An 18,343-nucleotide genomic window follows, 5' to 3' on the forward strand; every position below is an offset into this window, starting at 1 on the left:
CAACTACTCTTCCTCAGTATGTGTGCTGGCATCTCATCAGAAATTGGTGTCCAGAGGAAGAAAGTATAGATTTAATATATTGATTTTATCTGAATATCAGATTTTCAAATGCAAAATGCAATTATCCCACATAAACCCTTAACATTGTTTAGGGGGGTTAAGCGATTAGAAGGCATGAGATTCATCAGGATGGGAATCATGAGCGTCGTAGAGTCCTTATTCCTGAGTCACTTACCCTCTCCGCCACTGGCTCCTCCAAGTCTGGCTGCGCCCCCACTGGGATGGAGCTCGATCTCAGCTGTTCCACAAAACCAGGATCTAGAGCCCCATTTACAGGCATATCGACAGCCACTCTCTCTCTGACGATCCAACCACCCCTTCACCCAGACTTAACTTCTGGCTTCTGGCTGGCCTGTTCCCAGTGGCAGGCTCTGGCTTACCTCCTCTCCCAACGCCATTTCCACCTGTCACTGGTGATGAAATCCGGGGGAAGCTGGGGGCTTGCAGCTGTGAGAGATTATCATTATTACACTTAGTGGCACCAGACACCCTCTTCCCACCAACCATGGGACATAGCCAACCCCAAATAGTGGATCCAAAGAATAATTTTTATTCAAAAGTTCTCAAAACAAAGAGAAATGAAAAGAAAATTAAACTTAAGTAACAATCTACCCTTAATTTACAGTTCAAAATTGTCATTTTTGCATTAACAAACACTAGAAAACAAAGGAAATACAGAGGGAAGATCATTTTAACCGGACACTGACGCTACCACAGCAAGCCGTGTGGCAAAACAAAAATAAAAAAAAAATTACTCTTGATCATATAGATATCTCTATGAAACTCTTTAATCTCTTCTAAGAGTCTGTACAAAAGGTGTCTCTTCATAAATTATTACTTTTATTTTATAACTTAATGGCTGTCTAATACAAGATGGCTAATCGAATGAGCATTGTCTTTCTCGCACAGAGTACACCAGCTCTCAGCCGTAAACAGGAGTATCAACGATTGGTTCACACCTGCATTACTTCCCATTCAAGGAATTCCCACCAGTATGGGGCGCCTGAAGGGAAGTTGTGACGGCCGTCGCCTTGTGCCCTCTGCGGTAGGGGGTCAACTTATGGGGCCCACACTGGGGATTTCAAGTCTGTTCAGAAACTTTATGGAGAAATGGTACCTCAGGAAGCCAAACGCAGTAAATACCATTTTTTTTTTTTTTTTTAAAAAAGAGGACTCCTGAGCTACTGGATCCTCAAGTGATAAAAGCAGCGGTTTTTAAAGTCTTGGAACTATGGGTATCTGGATACAACCTAAGAACGCACTGGAAACACAATGACCTAGCGATGATAATCATGGCAATTTTTTCAAAGCAACAAAAAGAAAAAAGAACAACGATAAAAGAAACGGCATATATGGCCAGCTCCCGAGCATGGCTTCTGTTCTGCGGAGGTGGGCTGTACCTGCAAACCCGGTGTAGTAGATTGGAGAAACAAAAATCTGAGGTAGATATCTGGTCCATCAGATGACCAGGACAAAAGACAGTCGCTTGGAAGACAACTTAATTTATAAAACCTTAAAAAAAAAAATCTATTCTGAACAAAATAAGAAAGCCTCCCCTGTCACACGAATCCGTGGCCGGTGTAAAAAGTCCGCCGTTTGTGGTGAATCATGTCATAGTTTCAAAGGGCCTCTCTGTAGTGATGAAGTGTGCAAGTGCGGATCTCGGCTCGTCCTTCACACCCACGTGTCCAAAAGAAAAAAAAAACGCAACAGTGAGACGAAAATGCACAAGAAAGGCACGTCATCCAAACTGCGAACCAATTAGGTGGAAATTCAAACTACGTTAATTGCTTGTGCTATAAGAGTGTTAGGCTGTTTCACTCATTTACCAGGTCACGGTTCTTTGGTGAAGGAAACGCGTTCTGAAAGTGCCGAGCTGTGTACTGCACAAAGAGCTAGCTGGTCTTTTACGTTTTTAATACGTCTACTATTATGCTGTGTAGATGCCAGTGAAGGCCGCTCTGTTTGGTAGTTTTTGCACAATAATAGATTTTATACTTAAAAGAACGGGAAGGAAACCTGACATTGCTAACACACTCAGCTCAAAACCAAAATGGCTCACCTGCCGAGTAATTGTCTTTAGGCAAAAAAAAGTACACTGAGTAAAAAATAAAGGCAATATTTAACACTTTATCATTCAACAAAGATTTTACCACATTCAAAACACTCAGAAGGTCCATTAATCCTTCCGAAAATGCAAACATTTCATCTCATTAAAACTGATTAGAATCCAAAAGGCTTTGCACTCAAACATTAAAATTTTTCTTTCCTAAAAATCCTACTTTGATTAGTATTCAGCAAAAGATAAAAGGGGAAAAGATCGACACCTACGTAGAGCGCAATTTAATTAGCTATATCCTAAAAAAAGCCCTATCTAGCTGATTCACAAGGCAATTGTTTTCAACATTTCTTACTCATAAATCTACGAAGTTGCCGTCACAGCTAATGTATGAAAGAATTTAAGGCAAGTTGTATGATAGGACAGGTAAAAAAAAAAAAAAATCAATCTGAAAAAAATATTTTACAAGACGTACTACACTTCACCATAGCAACACTCACACAGCAAGCACAAAAGGTCATTTTCAACATGTCTGGCTGATGAAGTATTTCAGTAAAAAAGGAAAAGCAAAAAATGCATAAAAAATCATAAAAATATTAACAAAAACACATCATATTTACTGTCATGGACCTTAACTGCCACACGGTCTAACGTTATCGCAGCTTATTTGTCTGTGTGGCAATCCTTGGTAAAAAATAAACGTTCTTTCATTACTAAAATAAAACATTTTTATTGTGTAGCATCTCTGGCAAAATTAAGTTTTTTTGCACCTTATGAAACTTATACCAAAATATTTTCAGTTGATTTTATTAGTAACAACAGGGAATCCTCGAAGAGCCTGTGCAAAAAGTGGACTAATCCACAAAAGCATGATCCATCACAAGAAGATATGATTGTTTCAGCTGTAACGCGAGTCCGTCCTCTCGACCCCCATCATGCACCTGGGCAGGGATTAAAGGGGGAAAAAAAACACAGATATAACGTCTATACAGGGAGACCACCTCCCCACAAAACGGCTGACCATATACTGCCCTACAAAGACAAAAGACAGTCACTATGGTGACAATGCCGTGCAAATTAATTCATTTGCAGCACAGACGGAGGAATGGCCTCGAACCTTTTTGGCTGTTCATCCATACGTAAGCAGATAAACGATCTTCAAAACTCAGCATAGTTAAACCAAGATACGTTATGATGTGATTAAGACATTAAGAGACCCGATTTTGGTCATAACTCATTTTGATAAAATACGCAGTTACGCCGATTTTCCTCTGTGGGGCAGTATAGGTAGCATATTATTTGCAGACTGTGGAAGTCACCTACCTTCTGGTCACTTGGCTTGTGGGTAAGTGTAAGAAGAATGGTCACTAGAGGACTCCTGTGGCTGCCCACTGCTTTCCTGGCCACAGATCAGGGGAGACTTGTCATCAAGAAGCTTTTGAGCCGTAACACAAAAATACAATATATTCCCCTAATCCCTCGGATCCTGGGTGGTGTGTGGCTCAGTGGGTTAGGACTGTGATCAGAAGGTCGTCAGTTCAAGCCCAAGCCTTGGCAGAATAGTCTGTTGGACCCTTGAGCACAGGCCCTTAACCTTCCACCCCCCCCCCCCCACCCCAAAATGCTACAGCGGCACCAGTAGTCTGACCACGTACTCCAGCGTATATGCACAAATCAAGATTAATTTTAATTACATTTTTTAAAGATGTTGCTGAGTTTGCGCCCCAGTCACGTGGACGCCCCCCCCCCTCCCTCAGGGACATGCAAGGATCAGAGAGCCAGCAGTAACAAACCTCCAGTTGGACAGCTGTGGTCTGCATGTGGGTGTACTGGGGAATATAGGCCCCCTGCAAAGCCGTGCTGGCAGGCATGAACTGCAACACAGGGATACAGGCACTGTTAAGGCCCAACTCTGCAGATTCACCCCCCCCCTTTCAATTTACCGGCCCTTACCGTTCCGGCACTGCCCAGAGAGAGGTGACTCATTTGCTGCGTTAGAGGGCTCATGATGGGTGTCGGCTGCAGTGACATGGTATGGTCCATAGAGGGTGATATAACTGCTCCCTAAACAGCAAAGCCGATTTGAAGGAGAAGAAAAAAAGAGAAAAAAAAGAGGTTGGAGGAAGCAAAGTCATATCACCTTTTTTAGAGGCCACAAAAAAAAAACAACATAAATAAAAGCAATGGAAGCCACTGAAATAACACCCAGGGAGTTATTTGAGGATCATCACCCACACAGTGTAAATGTGCTGCTGGAGCCTATTTTGGGAACTCACACATTTCCTATGGATCAGTAGTACCTGCAAAAAAGTGCTGCTGGTAAAAATACACTTCCTTTGTAGAGAATATGCCGGCATATGCCATTTTAAAGAATGTCAAGAATTTCGAACTGGTTATCGGCTATCGACGGTATCCCTGGGAAATACGCATGTTGGAGCTCAGAGCTCTTCCAAGCGTGCCGTCGGAGAGAGACGCATCCGGAGAAGCGCGGAAGGGGGCCGGGGCCCCGTTACGTGCGGTTTGAGTCTGTATCGGGACGCCGGCCCCGGCCGGCGTGGTGCAGCAGAGCACGACGTGTCGTATGGCTAAGCTACCAACCCAGAAAACCACATGAAAGGCGGTTTGCCCACAGCAAGCTGGTGCAGTGGCAGAGCGAACGCAGGCTCCAGCAATCGCAGCTGCACCGCGTTGGCAAGAAGGACCCGCGCCAGACTACTCAAGGCACGCAGACATCTGACAAAAGGGCCTCACTGGAACAGCCCTTTACTTGTAAAAATATACTGTATAATTAAGAAAGATATAACGTAAAATGATGAAAATAAAGACTGTAGACTCGCTCAGGCACAAAAAAAATTTCAGTAATCAACGGCGATTCTTCAGAACCCGAGAACTTCCTATACTGTGGTGACTTTCTGTGCTGGGGCGGGGGGCGGCAAGGACTGGGGCTCAGCTTATGCAAAACCTCAGGGGAGGGGGGGTGATTACCCAGCCAACCCATGTGTGCCTCCACCCAAAATGCAAACAACTTTTGCACAGAAGGAGCTTACGGGCTACTGGAAAGGAGTTGTGAAGTGGAGTAAAAGGGCAGGAGTCGGGAGGGAGGGGGGGGTGCTTACCGGGTGTTGTACGAGGTAGGGCTGGTGTGACACCCAGGAGGGATTCTGTACCTGGAACATCAAACACACTGCAGGGTAAACACACACCAGCCTGGACAAGAGCTATTTTGGGTGACCACAAATGTGCCTGCCCAAACTAGCGGTACAGACAGACCCCAGAACCAGGGTGCAGTCTTGGGGTTCTGCTTAAGAGGATGAATTTAAATCCCATTCGCTGCATGCTAGACAAGGAATATTATAGAGCGTACACACGCTCAGTTCACCCCGAAAAGTTATGTTAATGCGATATAGGTCTACTCGCATGGCATGCGCATGGTCGCCGTGACAACGAATGATGGCACACACCTGGTAGGCGGATACAGGCGAGATGTAGGGCGACATGGGTGTCTGCGCGATCATCCTGTTCGCTATGCTGTACGGAGACGCGTAGTACCTGAAAGCGGAGGATGGATCAGAATGGCAGTAGTACCGAGCGAGTCAATATCAATATGAGCGAGTCAACGGTCTTACCCATTCTGCATGGCAGCCGTGGTGGGGTCATATGTGATCATCCCTGCCTGTGGGAGACAAGAGCAAATGCACAGGTACAGTCAAACCAATGCGGCCGCAGCCTGACTCATGTCCGCCGCCGTCGCCGCTGCACTAAAATTAGCGGTGGCTGCCTTCCTGTGCGTCTGCACATCTCGCTCTCGCCTGCGAGCAGCTAGGCGGCTTCGCCTCAATGCGGCATGGGGAATTCTGGGATACTCGTGCCCCGGCAGGACACGGAAAAAGCGGCAGGACTTACAAGCCTCACCTCGGGGTCCCGGGACCACGCGCGGCCGTTCTGCCCCGTGTACTTGCCCTGGCTCTGCCTCTTCTTCTGACCGCCATCGGCAAACTTACACAGCAGGGGTTCCGTGGGAGCTGGACGACATGGTGATGGGGGGGGGGAGTGGGTCACTGTAGGGTGCCAGCACTCATCCGACACGCTGCACCCATAATCCCATTTCTCTCTCCAATAACTCCCAGTAACCCTTCCAACACCATTCTGTCCATATAATCCAATTAAGAGCACATAAAGTGGAAAGTGGAGATGGGCACCATAAAAGCCTGTGTGTGTGGGAGAGGGTGGAGAGGGGCTTAGCTGCAGAGAACCTGCTACCCACAGCGCCTCAGCAAATAAAACATCCAGAAGACACCCAGCGAGTTGAAGAATAAGGGGACATTGCAATGACATCATTGATGACCTCATTTCCTGTTTTGGAACGGGCACCATTCTGACTCGAATAATGCTGGCTGGCGTCTGCACACACAGTCTCCTTTTTCTCAGACGTCTGTCTCAGAAGAGACGTTAACTGGAAACAGATCGCCTGTACTGAGCTGAGTGAGGGTGTTGGTGTCCTTGCTGACTTGCTTGCGAATCGCACGGCAAAAGCTCTTACCCAGAACTCCGGAAGGCAGCTTAATGAACTTGCCGTTGAAGTGGGATATCACGGCATCACACTTCTCTGTTGACTCCATCCTGACAGAAACGCAGACAAATTAGTCTAAATAAATGTCTTTCGTTTTACCTACAATGCTATGCATGACTTTTAAACTGCATTTCCGTTCCCCCCATTGATCTTCTACGGCACTTCTCCACTACACAGTGAGCCTGGATCTAACCCAGGAAGCAGAACAAAGGGGACACCCCACCCTAACAGCAGGTTTTAGGACTACAGAAGGAAGCTGAAGTATCCAAAGCAAGCCTGCATAGCATGGGGAGAATACGCACACTCCACAAACCCTCAAACATGAAGGTGCGAGGTGACCATGCTACCCACAGAGCCAGTGTCACCCTCAGATCTATTTATAATAATGACAGTCACATGATACAATGCCAGTATTTTTTTTTTGTGAGCGAAAGGATGTTTTGCCGGCTGTGGAAGATCAAGAGATCGCATCTCCGTAGCTCACGGCCAACGCATTAAGCACTTCCTCTGCACTCTCTGAATAACCTAAAAATGCAGGCCTCAGCTTGCCCAGACAGCGCGGCACATGTTCTTACAACAGACAGAAAGACAGTGGCACCATGTGAGTCACAGACCCGGGCTTTTGGGTGGATCAGTCGAGTGTCTCCGTTACGCAAGTGTGAAAGGGGGTGGCCACTTCACTATAATTAAACATGGTCGGGTCATCGCGAAAACCACTCTTAGACGGCAGCTTCGATGAAGCGGTTTTTCGACCTCCCCCCCTCCTGCCAAGATTCAGAACTTTCAGAAGCCTGAGTTTCCATTAAAAACAACAAGTGACAAGAAATAAAATAGTAAAATCTCCAAAACTCACTCTGTCCAGTTTTTGTTGCTTTTGAGATGAGACCACCAACGACCTAAAGTCAGGCTTCCTCATATGATAGTCAGAGGTGAATAGTTCAGGTCCAGAAAGTACAAATCCAGACCAAGGTTTTGTTTCAACCAACCACTTCACTTTCTATTCATCTGGTTGGCTGAAACAAAGTCTTGGTCTGGAGTTTTACTTTGGGAACCAAAACTCACTCAAGTCCTCTTGTACTTCTACGAAGAACTTCAGTTAAAATTCAAAAAATAAATCCAGAGAAACATTCTCAAGAAGTATCCCTTGGACTGAATGAGTTTTGGTAAAACTGCTCAGTGTCAAAGTACTGTTTGGGTAAGAAATCATGAACATAAGCACTTTGCCCCCTCAGTGAGTGCTGAGGGCCTATGAGGACCAGCAAGGACCACGAGACTCACCTGGCAAAGCCCACACCCCTGCTGGCGCCGTTTGAATCCCTCAGGATCCTGGTTGAGATCACCTGACCAAAGGGCTTCAACATGTTCTCCAGCTCCTGCTCATCCATCGACAGGGGCAGGTTGGAGATGTACAGATTTGTCGGGTCTTGTTCCTGTTGCTGGTGTCGACAGGAAGCGGGAAGATGGTGTCAGTGCTGCAGAAACGACCGCCCAGAGATCGAGACACAGCCATCCCATCATCACCCTTATCTCCTGGCAACCAACTCTGGTTCCGAGTTCTGACACCATCGAAGTAATTAACAGCCTCAGAATACATAGCGTCTGTTCTGACCATTAAAATCGGCTTAAAGAGAATTTTATCACGCTTCCCAGTGATAAATAGGCGTGAGGGGCCAGAAGATTTGCTTCATTTGGGATGAAGAACAGAACCTCTACTAGCCTGAAGCCTGCTTACATTCATGGTTCTTGTGTTGCACTTCTGGTCCTTGAATAGCCTTATTAGGTTCTTGCTTTGTGGCTCCTGCTGCACTACTGCTTGCACTCGTACCTGGGCTTTATTGGAAGCTCAGCCTAGCCGCACTCAGACCTATTCGGCTCCTCGACAGCACGTATGTTTGTAATGTGTCGTTTGTCTTATACATCACGTTGGACAAAAGCATCTGCAAAACATGTACAATCCACATGATTGGAAGAAGGAACTTAATTTGGGGTTCCTAGCACGGGGGGAGGGGGGGCGGCGAATGGAAATGGGGGACACTGGCGGGGGGGCAAAGCAGGTTTGGAGCTTGGGAGAGTAAAGAAGTGCCTCCTCACCTGACTTTCCCACAAGCCAGGACATCCATACATTCCCACATCACCCAGTTTTTTTGAGGTGTGATAGTGTGAGATATATACATTTAATTTATGTCACAGATGCTTTAACCCTACGCCATGTACAATTCAGAATGCAGGGTCAGAGAGTCCGTCTGGCAATTAGGAGTTAAATGTCTTCCCCAATGGAGAACTTGAACCAGAGACTTAACGCACTCAGTCACACACCACGCAAGGCACAAGACGTAAAACCTCATACACCAGGAGGTCGCCATCAAAATCCACCATTGCTGTAACACCGGGAGAAAAGAATGGATCGCTCGACTAATATGATAAGAATTAGCTATCGTTGGGAGGCTGGAGGCCGAGGGAATGAGCGCACGTCTGAGAGGTCTCACCGCGAGATTCATGGCACCGTTAAAGACAGCGGTGGCAAATGCGTCACAAACGCATGATGCTGAGTCATCCCTCTTACACTAGCTCCATGCACAAGAGGACAAGAGGCAAACTGCACGTCATATATGTACATAGTTTAACTAAATTCTGTTTAAGGCACCAGTTAAAGACCCATTGACACAGAAATGTAACACAAAGGGAAGTTAAGAGCTATAAAAGGAGTCGTTCATCTACATTATCGTGTTAAAATTCAGGTTTCTTTATACTCATGGGAGTTGCACAAAAATATTCTGAGCCAAAATTTAAAACAATTGGTTTGGAGAGATAACCAATCAGATTGTAGAAGAGACAGTCCCAGCAACTAGAGGAGGTGGGACCAACCAATCAGATGTCTTAGTCCTGCCTTCTCTAGTTGCTTGGGCCCACCATCTCCACAATCTGGTTGGTTATATCTCAGAACCAATCATTTTTCATTCTGCCCTCAGTACATTTTTCTGCAAGTGATACTCCCATGGGTTTCATGCACGCGTGTCTGACGCAACAAATAAAAATAAATGCGGATAAGTTCTGAACAGCGTCACCTTAATCTTCAATGACGTGGCTCTAAAGGCTGTTCACTCCCTTTGGTAATTTTTTTCTCGTGGAATAAAACAGAGTGTGTGTGTTCTTCTCTCGGAATTGAGGTATCGTGACCCGTTGCTATGATGTGCTTAGTAATCTCCGCCGCTGTCATCGGAAGGCACAGAACTATTTAAAGGCCGCTCTCCTGTAGGGAGTGACGGGGTCTGTGCAGTGTTTCGCATTAAAAATCACCCCTCTGCGGGAGGCTGCACGATCAGCGTGTTTAAAAGTGAGAGCTACATCATCACAAGGACCAAATCGCAGGGCCGCATCCAGGCACGGGTAAGATGGGCAATTCCGGGGGGGAGGGGCAACGACTTCGCTAACACCAAGCGCTTGGTTGCCAAGTGTGCATCCAAGAGAAAGGAAGTGGGTGGTGAAGTCAGACGCAAGTTGGGGCTCAGGAGGTGCAGCTCAGCCTAGCCGCACTGGCACCAGATAGGTGTCAACCGGCACTGCCAAGATGGATGCGAGGCTGGGTGAATGCGATCGCTGAGAATCCCCAAGCTGGAGTTCACCAGGAGGGATGCTGGGGAATCCGAGGCCCGAGGGGTAGAAGGTGTCAAGCACCAAGAAGTTCAAAGGGTTAACTTTGGTGAAAGGGCAAACCGGGGACCTACCCTCACTGTGACACTCAGAGATATAGAGAATGGAGGGATGAGATGCAGAGAACGGTACCTGGGACTACAAGAGAGATTCATCTTCCAGATGGAGGATGACCCAAAGCGAACAGCCTTCTAACATCCACCTTGGAAGGTGACACGAACTGGAGCCAGTGGCATCATGCAGTGCCCAGGTTGAGGGCGTGACAGAAAGATGAAGTAGAATCCATGGCATGAAGCAGAGACTCTCAAGCAGCAGCATTACTCACACTGCACTTTGGTTCACCATTCTGTACAGTTACACTGCACTTTGGTTCACCATTCTGTACAGTTACACTGCACATATACAGCTCTGGAAAAAATCAAGAGTCCACTCTACGTTTTTAAACAAATGTGCATTTTTAAATCCTGGTTTAATTTTGGTTCTGCTGGCAGAAGGCTACACTGTGAGGCAGGCTGCTTCCAGGCTTAAAGTTTCTCAGACAGCAGTACACAAGGACAAGGTGAAGCAGGAGACACTGGCTACCAGAAACCAGCCCGGTAAAGGACGGAAGCCACATTATAATGGCAGAGATGTCCATCAACTTATCCAACAGTTTCTCAAATTGGAGGATGACATCAAGTGACCTTCAAAAAGAATGGGAAACATTAAGGTGCAGGTGTGAAGTGCACTGCTAGGACAGTGTGTGTCAGGCTCCTAGAGACAGGACTGAAGTCTCATAAAGTAAGGAAGAAGCCCTTCATTAATAAGAAGGACGGAAGAACCAGGCTGTAGTTTGCAAAAAAATGTATATTTTACACAGGCATATATTCATAAATTGAGAAATGAGTAAAACAAAAAATTCTGCTATGGTCTCTTAAATACAATAGAGCTCTCCAAAAAAATTAATTTCTTAATTTTTAAATATCCATCCATTTTCCAAACCGCTTATCCTACTGGGTCGTGGGGGGTCCGGAGCCTATCCCGGAAGCAATGGGCACGAGGCAGGGAACAACCCAGGATGGGGGGGCCAGCCCATCGCAGGGCACGCTCACACACCATTTTAAATTTAAATATATTTTTTATAATATGTAGCATTGGTGAGAAAGCACACAATTTTGTTGTACATGTACTTATAAATACAATAGCATAACTTTATTGATAATTAAATTTACATTTTCTTTATAGTATAAGAATACGTTGTGCTGATCAGAGGGAAATAAAACGCGTTAAGTTTCATGTATTCTGCATAAGTTGCACGACCAGATCCAAGCACATTGTTTTACGAACATATTTACTCAATATTTCACTCCGTTAAAAATAAACGCTCTCATGATTGGACTCTTTCCTTACTGTGTCACTGCCCTCATCAGAAATAAGGAATCAAACATCCTGCACCGGAAACAGCTTTTTCAGAAGTCAGACTGCAGCCTCATCAAAGAGAGCTTTCTGGATGTGTCTTACTTCAGGAATTCGGGGTTTTTAACATCTATTTAAGTAAAAGGGTCATTGGGAGCACAGGCCGCCCCTGATGTGAGGCAGGCTCTGCAGTCATCTGAAATAAATTAGAAAAAGTGTGTGTATGTGTGTGCATGTGTGTGCGTGTGTGTGTGTGGGGGGGGGGGGGTTCTCTGTGTGTGAAGAATGGCTTTTAAAATGCGGGACAGAAATTTGGCAGACGCAGTTGACATCTGTTTCTGTAGAGAATGGGGTCACTAGCAAAACACTCAGTCATTAAGCATCATGTGACTGAGTCCTGCCTGCGCACGGCCAGATCGCCTGATAAAGGGATTTAATGCCTCTCTTCCCCTAGGAAAAAAAGCACACTGTGTGCTCCGAATCTAAGGCCATTTGTCAGGAATTTTACAGGGGAACCACCCATATCGGAGGTCTACGGTTAAGGAGAGACAATTATCACTCAGGGCTGGGGAGTGTGACCAGGCCAAGGCATATATAGAAAATTCAGTCACACACAGGGCCGCTATTATAAGTCCTCCAAGGTGAAATGAAGATGCGGCTTTTCTGAACTATTTTCCTGACAGCATCTTCGTTAAAACTGCAGCCAGCAGATTTAAGAATTCCCCCCCCCCCCCCCAACAAACTAAAACGTATTATATTTCGTTATATTTAGATAATGCAAGTCTCTGCCTCTAGCCATGAAAATCATAGAGCTCAGCAGACAGACATCGACGAGTTCATTTCCACAAAAAAATAAAATAAATAAAAATCCACCCCAGAGAAGAATGGAAAAAAGGTTCATTAAATCCCAGCAAGTCATGGGATTAATGAGAGAAACTAAAAGACCATTTTATGGCCTGTATGTCAAAGAACACTGAGATTAAACTTCGGCAAGCTTGAGAAAACAGCTTTATCTTAATTAGAATTAAACGAGGGGCTAAGGGTGGTAATGAAGGTGTTTTGAGGGGGTCATATCAGACTGCCGGGATTCAGTTTAATTTGTGTATTTCTCTTTAGCGTCTCTGGCCTAATTCTCTAGGCCGGTCACCACGGCAACAGTCAATTATTTACTTACCTTTCTTCAGTCCCAGAATGTAAACCAGCTCGTTCCCAGTCATTCCGACTCGTAACCGGAAACAGAGCATCACATACCCAGGTGTACAAGAGGTGCCTAAGGGTGCATGGCACCCTCAAATAAATAACGTGCCCCCCTCAGGTAGGAGTCAATCAGTCCATGACTTTGGCCCGGAGTCACTACATGAGCACCGCCCTTATAAGATGCTGGTCTTAAGTTAATGCGATTTAATATCTGATATATTTGATACGAATACACTGGCTGAAAAGCCGATGTAACGTTTTTCCAGTATCGGGAGCATTTCTGAAGCCGCCAGTCAGCTCCGTTTCTCTCCAACGTGACCTCATGCGTAGCGTAAATGAGCGCGTTGCTATTCAGTTTTAACATTAGTTAGCTAGCTTGAATCAAGATGGACAGACGTCAGCAACTTTGCACACGAAGACAATGGGAAAAAAAAAAGGGGGGAGGGTTAGCCCTTCTAGGTGCTGTTGCACCGGGGGCCCTTAATGCTCCTAATCCAGCCCCGTCCATGACTGTCACATGCCTGCAGCGACTGTGCCCCCACACTAATCTCTGAGGCAGCTTTAGTGGTTTTATTCTGGACCCGGAATGACCACCGCAGATGTCAATTGTCCCAGTCGGCCTTTGCCATCGGAACCTCGGCTGGGCCCATCGCGGGTATGAATCTATGGTTTGCTATGCAACGCTCACCAGGACGACGAGTGTCAAGCAAAGACGCTTGAAGAAAAAAAATAAGGTCATATGACACGGTAAAAATAATTAGAAATGCAATTAATGTGTTGCGATTCTTTGGGGAAAAAAAAAAAAATTATTATATTTGTATATTTATTATATTTGATGATATTTAGACAGGCATGTGAAACCAGCCTATAGGAAGAATCTGCTGTCACACTGTACTGCAGATGCACGCATAGCGTGAATGCTGGGGGTTTTGAACCGTGACGAGCGGGTCGGAAGCGTCACGGGGCGCTAAACGCCAGCACATGCCATTCGCACCCCGGCACGCTATCCTCTGCAGCCGACACTGAGACATCAGCTTGACGTCTCTTCTGCCAAGAGCTGCGCTTGCCGGTGGGGGCAGACTAAACGCAGTGTGTTGTGATTAAAGACAAAAACGCCGAAAAACACAAACAAAAATCAGAAAAGGGAAAAGGCACAGAGATTTGAGTATACGGCTTCATGTAAAAGCGCCAAAGATGTACACATCTTTTAGCCGTTTGTAATTTGCGTGGTTGTTTATTTGGGACTTTTCTCTTATAATCATGCAGGTATAATAGATGCTTTCCGGGAATATCATATCTACAGTGGGTTTGTAACACAGCTCGTCTGTCAAACCTTCTGCTACGCCTGCACTAAAGCCAGCGATTTCTCTTCCAGAGACGGAATATTATTATAGCTACTCTCCAAGTCACATTCCTGCGCTCTGACCCAGGGACTCTCTAAAAGAGGGAGGCTGCTGTCAAGATTATAGGGTTACACTCTTAGAGAGACCAGAAAAAAAAATGAACTTCCACAGCCCATGTGCTGTCAGAGGCTGTGAAACCAGAGTGGTGAACGTCTGAGGGCTTTTGTGGTGGTATTTTTGTGATAATAGTGGGACTAGAACCGAAACTCCTCACCTTCGCCATCTGGGCTTGGACCCCGGTGGTCTTCAGGCCTGTGACTGCTTTTTGGGCGGCGGCTGGGCTGTCAAAGTCTACAAAGCCATAACCTATGTGGGTGGGGGGTGGGGGGAGGGGAATCCAAACATTCTGCTTGAACTGGGTACCTCATCTTTTGTTCTACCATGTACATCCAAGACTTACTCTATAATTAGCAAAAGGTGAAATTCACATTGTTACATAAGCTTATCGATAACGTGAAATGTGATACAAGAAAAATTACTTTTCTGAAGACAACACTGGGTGAGATGTGGCCATGATGATAGAAACTGAAACATATTTGGACATGTTGAATAAAACTTGGCAATTTTTTAGCTGAGTTAAGACAGAACCATAGCAAAGAGAACATTCTGCATCTGGCTCCATCTTTACAGACTCTGCGTTACTGAGACAGGAAACACAAGCGCTGCAGTTCGTCATGACAACGCACTGCAGTGCAGATCCGGCCATTGTCTCCAGGATGCGATACTGCACTGAAGACTGAAAATCTCATCCAGGTATAGCCTGCAAGCTCCTCATTCTAACGAGCATGGTCACATGACACCTGAACGGCACTGCGTGTCTCAATACCAGTCGAGTTCAATTCTCTGCCCAATTGGACTGCCCAAAGAATTATTCAACATTTATTTATTGCCTTTAAGCACTGTTGTGACCAAGTATTACAACACTTACAGTTTTTCTCCGTTGCTTTGGACAATTTCTCGAAACTATCGCAAGGTTCTTTCAACCGCTTGTGCATGTCTGAAAACAGTCCACGCGCTGCAGCACTTTGCATACCCAGCATGTGAAGTAATTCATTCAAAACCTTCATTCATGTTTCAATATGTTATTTTCTTGTCAGCCATTCAGTCAATGCCACCAAAACGTGAAATGTCTGAATCACTACCTAGCAACATACCAGTCAAAATGTTTAGTCATGTTGTCAACAAGAAAATATACTACAGAAGTATTTTAAGAATTAAAACAATTGAGCAACAACTGATCAATTGTTTGCTATCATTTCGCTCTACCTGGAAGATTTAAAAATCGAAACTTTTTTTTTTTTTTTACAGTGAAAATGTACAGTGTTTTATGTGGTTATGTGGGAAACGAGGCCAATTCTGCATCATGGGTTGGTCGCAAGCAACATCCACGGCGAGTAAAACATGGTCGCGGGGTTGGAACTATTTCCCTTATACTTCAACACTGAAGGAACCGTTCTGACAACTGCACTGACATTTTTGCATGCGATGACATTCCATGCACACGTTTAAATGTTGATGTTAACGCAAAAGTAAACAAACGAGAAGCATACAGTTCATTTTGACAACATAACTGTTGTAATAGTGATGTCAACTTTGGTCAGCTGGCTGGCATGAGACAAGTCTGCATACTCATTTACATGAATGTAACAGTTGACTAGCTTGTAAATAGCCTGTAGGATTTGCAAACTACCCCGATACTTTTGATGTAGTTAATTTAGCTTCATAATGGAATAATATAGATTTGCTGTAAGACTTCATGCATAAGCGCGAGACTCTGAAAGTGTGAGTGTCACACCCGATGCGTGAGAGCTGGCAACCCAGCTAATGCAACTGATTTTTGGGCTAATTGAAAGTGAAAATACCTAATCCTATAAGACCCAAAAGTAAATCATTTGTGAATGAAGGAAAACAATGAGAAATAACATTCTGGTGAGAGAACATTCAGGGTATGCAGGTTTAAACACATGTGGTTATGAGAAGCACTCCTTGAGAATTTGTCCAAAGCAACGGAGAATGACGGTAACAGCCACTTGCTGGTATTGAAAGCCTCTTGAGGTGAGCAGGAACAAGACATTATGTTTTGGACTACTGTAAATTTGAGCTCCCTCATTTGCATTACACGAGGATTACTTTGCACCGATTGGTCATAAAATTAATATGACGGCCAATCGGAATTAGGTTACGGAAGACTCGGTTGGGTGAGAGAGTTAGCAGTAGTGCAACCCCACACACCTTTTTTTAATGGAGGTGAGGAGACCTGCCAAGGCCTGCTAAGTGCCACCACTCACGCAGAAATGCACAGCTGTGGAAACAAATCGTGACAGGAGACGGCTGTCTGCGCTCCCTGCTCCGAGGTCCCCCCTGTCATCATATATGTGCAGAGTGATGGGCAGGGGACTGGGCTTCCATTTTAAGGGAAACTCCCCCCCAGTCCGGTCTTCTTGGTACCTTCCTTAAGGTGGCCTGGTCAAACATTCATGCTAACATCGTCTCTGGCAGGGGTCGTCTTCACCGGAACTTTGAAATCTCAGCATTCCAGTTGATCACAGGGATAAGCCGGCCCAACTTCCACACTACACAGCTGTCCCTCGATGACTCACAGCGACGCAGCTGCAACTTGCAGACATGCAGCCACTCCGCTTCCATTTTTTAATTTTTTTAAGTTGGACCCGTTTAACCCTTCGTTTCAAATGCCACTTTTAGATCTTCAATCTTAAATATGATGCAACCACAAACCACAAAATTGGGTCTGTTAAAATCAGCACGTTATGATTTAATGGGTCTCCTTGTGTCAGCAACACAATAGCAAAGAAAGAGAATACAGCAATACTGACCTTTGCATTTGTTCGTTGTCTTATCCAGGATGGCCTTTGTTGACACTATTTTGCCATACCTAAATGGACGAGAGAGAGCGAGAGAGAGAGAGAGAGAGAGAGAGAGAGAGAGAGAGAGTCATTGTCGAGATGATTACGCCTTAGACAGCATGGACCTTCGAGCAGCTGTGGAAGACCACATGATGGGCGGAGCTGTCAGCAGCAGCATTTGGGGCCTGGAGGACAGGAAGTCACTTGTGCTCTGGGGCACCCTGCCATATCAGAAAACCCAAAGCCGCCATTTTTGCGACCCAATCGGAAAGTGCGGGGAGAACCAGAAAAACCACAACAAAAAAAGAGTAGCAGTTTGCGTATGAGGGAGATTAAAATAAAATGAGATTAAAAGACTGATACTCGATGATCCGAACGTGCGCCATCCCAGTGCTACTGCGAAGGACCGCCTCAGACCCTGACTGGACTCACTGCATGATTATCTGCAGTGAAATATGGAGGCTTGTCACCCACAAACAGATGCGTAAGGCCCACAGAGATCTTGAGGATTACAAAAAAAATAAAAAACAACCATAATAAAAGGAAGTGGCTTCCCTCCAGGGTAACAGCAGAAAACCATAAATTTTTCTCAGTCGAGCGATTAACCAGTTTCCTTCCTCGGCCTCATGAACCGGGAGGCCGCGGGGGTCACCGTCCTGGCTGATATATCATGGAGATGACACTGGGGCAAAGCGTGCTTGGAAATGCAATCATGTTTCTCCACGAGAACATGCAGCACATCTGCCATAGCATAATCACAGCCGATGTATCTATATGAATAATATTAACACTGCTATACTGCTCTCATATTACACCATGTACAATAAGAGGGAGATGATGGAAGTTCACAAGCATCAGATTGTCATGGATAAATATTACAAATAGGCCGATAAATTATTATTATACAAGTTAAAGTGGATTAGATGCGTAGCCAATAACACTGGAGAACCACAGAAATGCTTTGCTGGTTTGTGCACTATATGCGTTTCAGGTTAAAATATAAAAAAAAATTGAGGAAATTCCAGCCATAGCAGGGTAATGTCTTACAGCAGAGATTCTACCCCCCGAAACCTGGGATCGAGCCCTTCTGTGTCACGCTAGGTCGGGTTTGGAACAGATGGTTGGATCCACCTTTGCTTTCGTC

At 45.3% G+C, this 18,343-nt stretch overlaps 1 protein-coding gene across 4 annotated transcripts in view; it reads right to left on the reverse strand.

Moving 5' to 3' along the window:
- Window positions 1-587: 587 nt before the first annotated feature.
- The window catches only part of LOC125739936 (RNA-binding motif, single-stranded-interacting protein 1-like), a 43,033-nt gene continuing 25,277 nt past the window's right edge, over window positions 588-18,343 (reverse strand). For 2 of the 4 annotated variants that reach the window (XM_049010509.1, XM_049010523.1), the window contains exons 3-14: window positions 17,170-17,228; window positions 14,550-14,641; window positions 7,968-8,125; window positions 6,660-6,739; window positions 6,023-6,141; window positions 5,746-5,792; window positions 5,581-5,668; window positions 5,236-5,286; window positions 4,073-4,183; window positions 3,913-3,993; window positions 3,443-3,518; window positions 588-3,060 (exon numbers count right to left, since the gene is read on the reverse strand). In XM_049010509.1, coding sequence (XP_048866466.1) covers window positions 3,450-3,518; window positions 3,913-3,993; window positions 4,073-4,183; window positions 5,236-5,286; window positions 5,581-5,668; window positions 5,746-5,792; window positions 6,023-6,141; window positions 6,660-6,739; window positions 7,968-8,125; window positions 14,550-14,641; window positions 17,170-17,228 — 955 coding nt within the window. In that variant the 3' untranslated portion in view covers window positions 588-3,060; window positions 3,443-3,449. The remainder of the gene's footprint in view (window positions 3,061-3,442; window positions 3,519-3,912; window positions 3,994-4,072; window positions 4,184-5,235; window positions 5,287-5,580; window positions 5,669-5,745; window positions 5,793-6,022; window positions 6,142-6,659; window positions 6,740-7,967; window positions 8,126-14,549; window positions 14,642-17,169; window positions 17,229-18,343) is intronic. The other 2 variants (XM_049010532.1, XM_049010517.1) reach the window with 2 other exon arrangements.

The sequence above is a fragment of the Brienomyrus brachyistius genome, chromosome 1 (assembly GCF_023856365.1).
Source record: "Brienomyrus brachyistius isolate T26 chromosome 1, BBRACH_0.4, whole genome shotgun sequence".
NCBI classification, from domain to species: Eukaryota; Metazoa; Chordata; class Actinopteri; order Osteoglossiformes; family Mormyridae; genus Brienomyrus; species Brienomyrus brachyistius.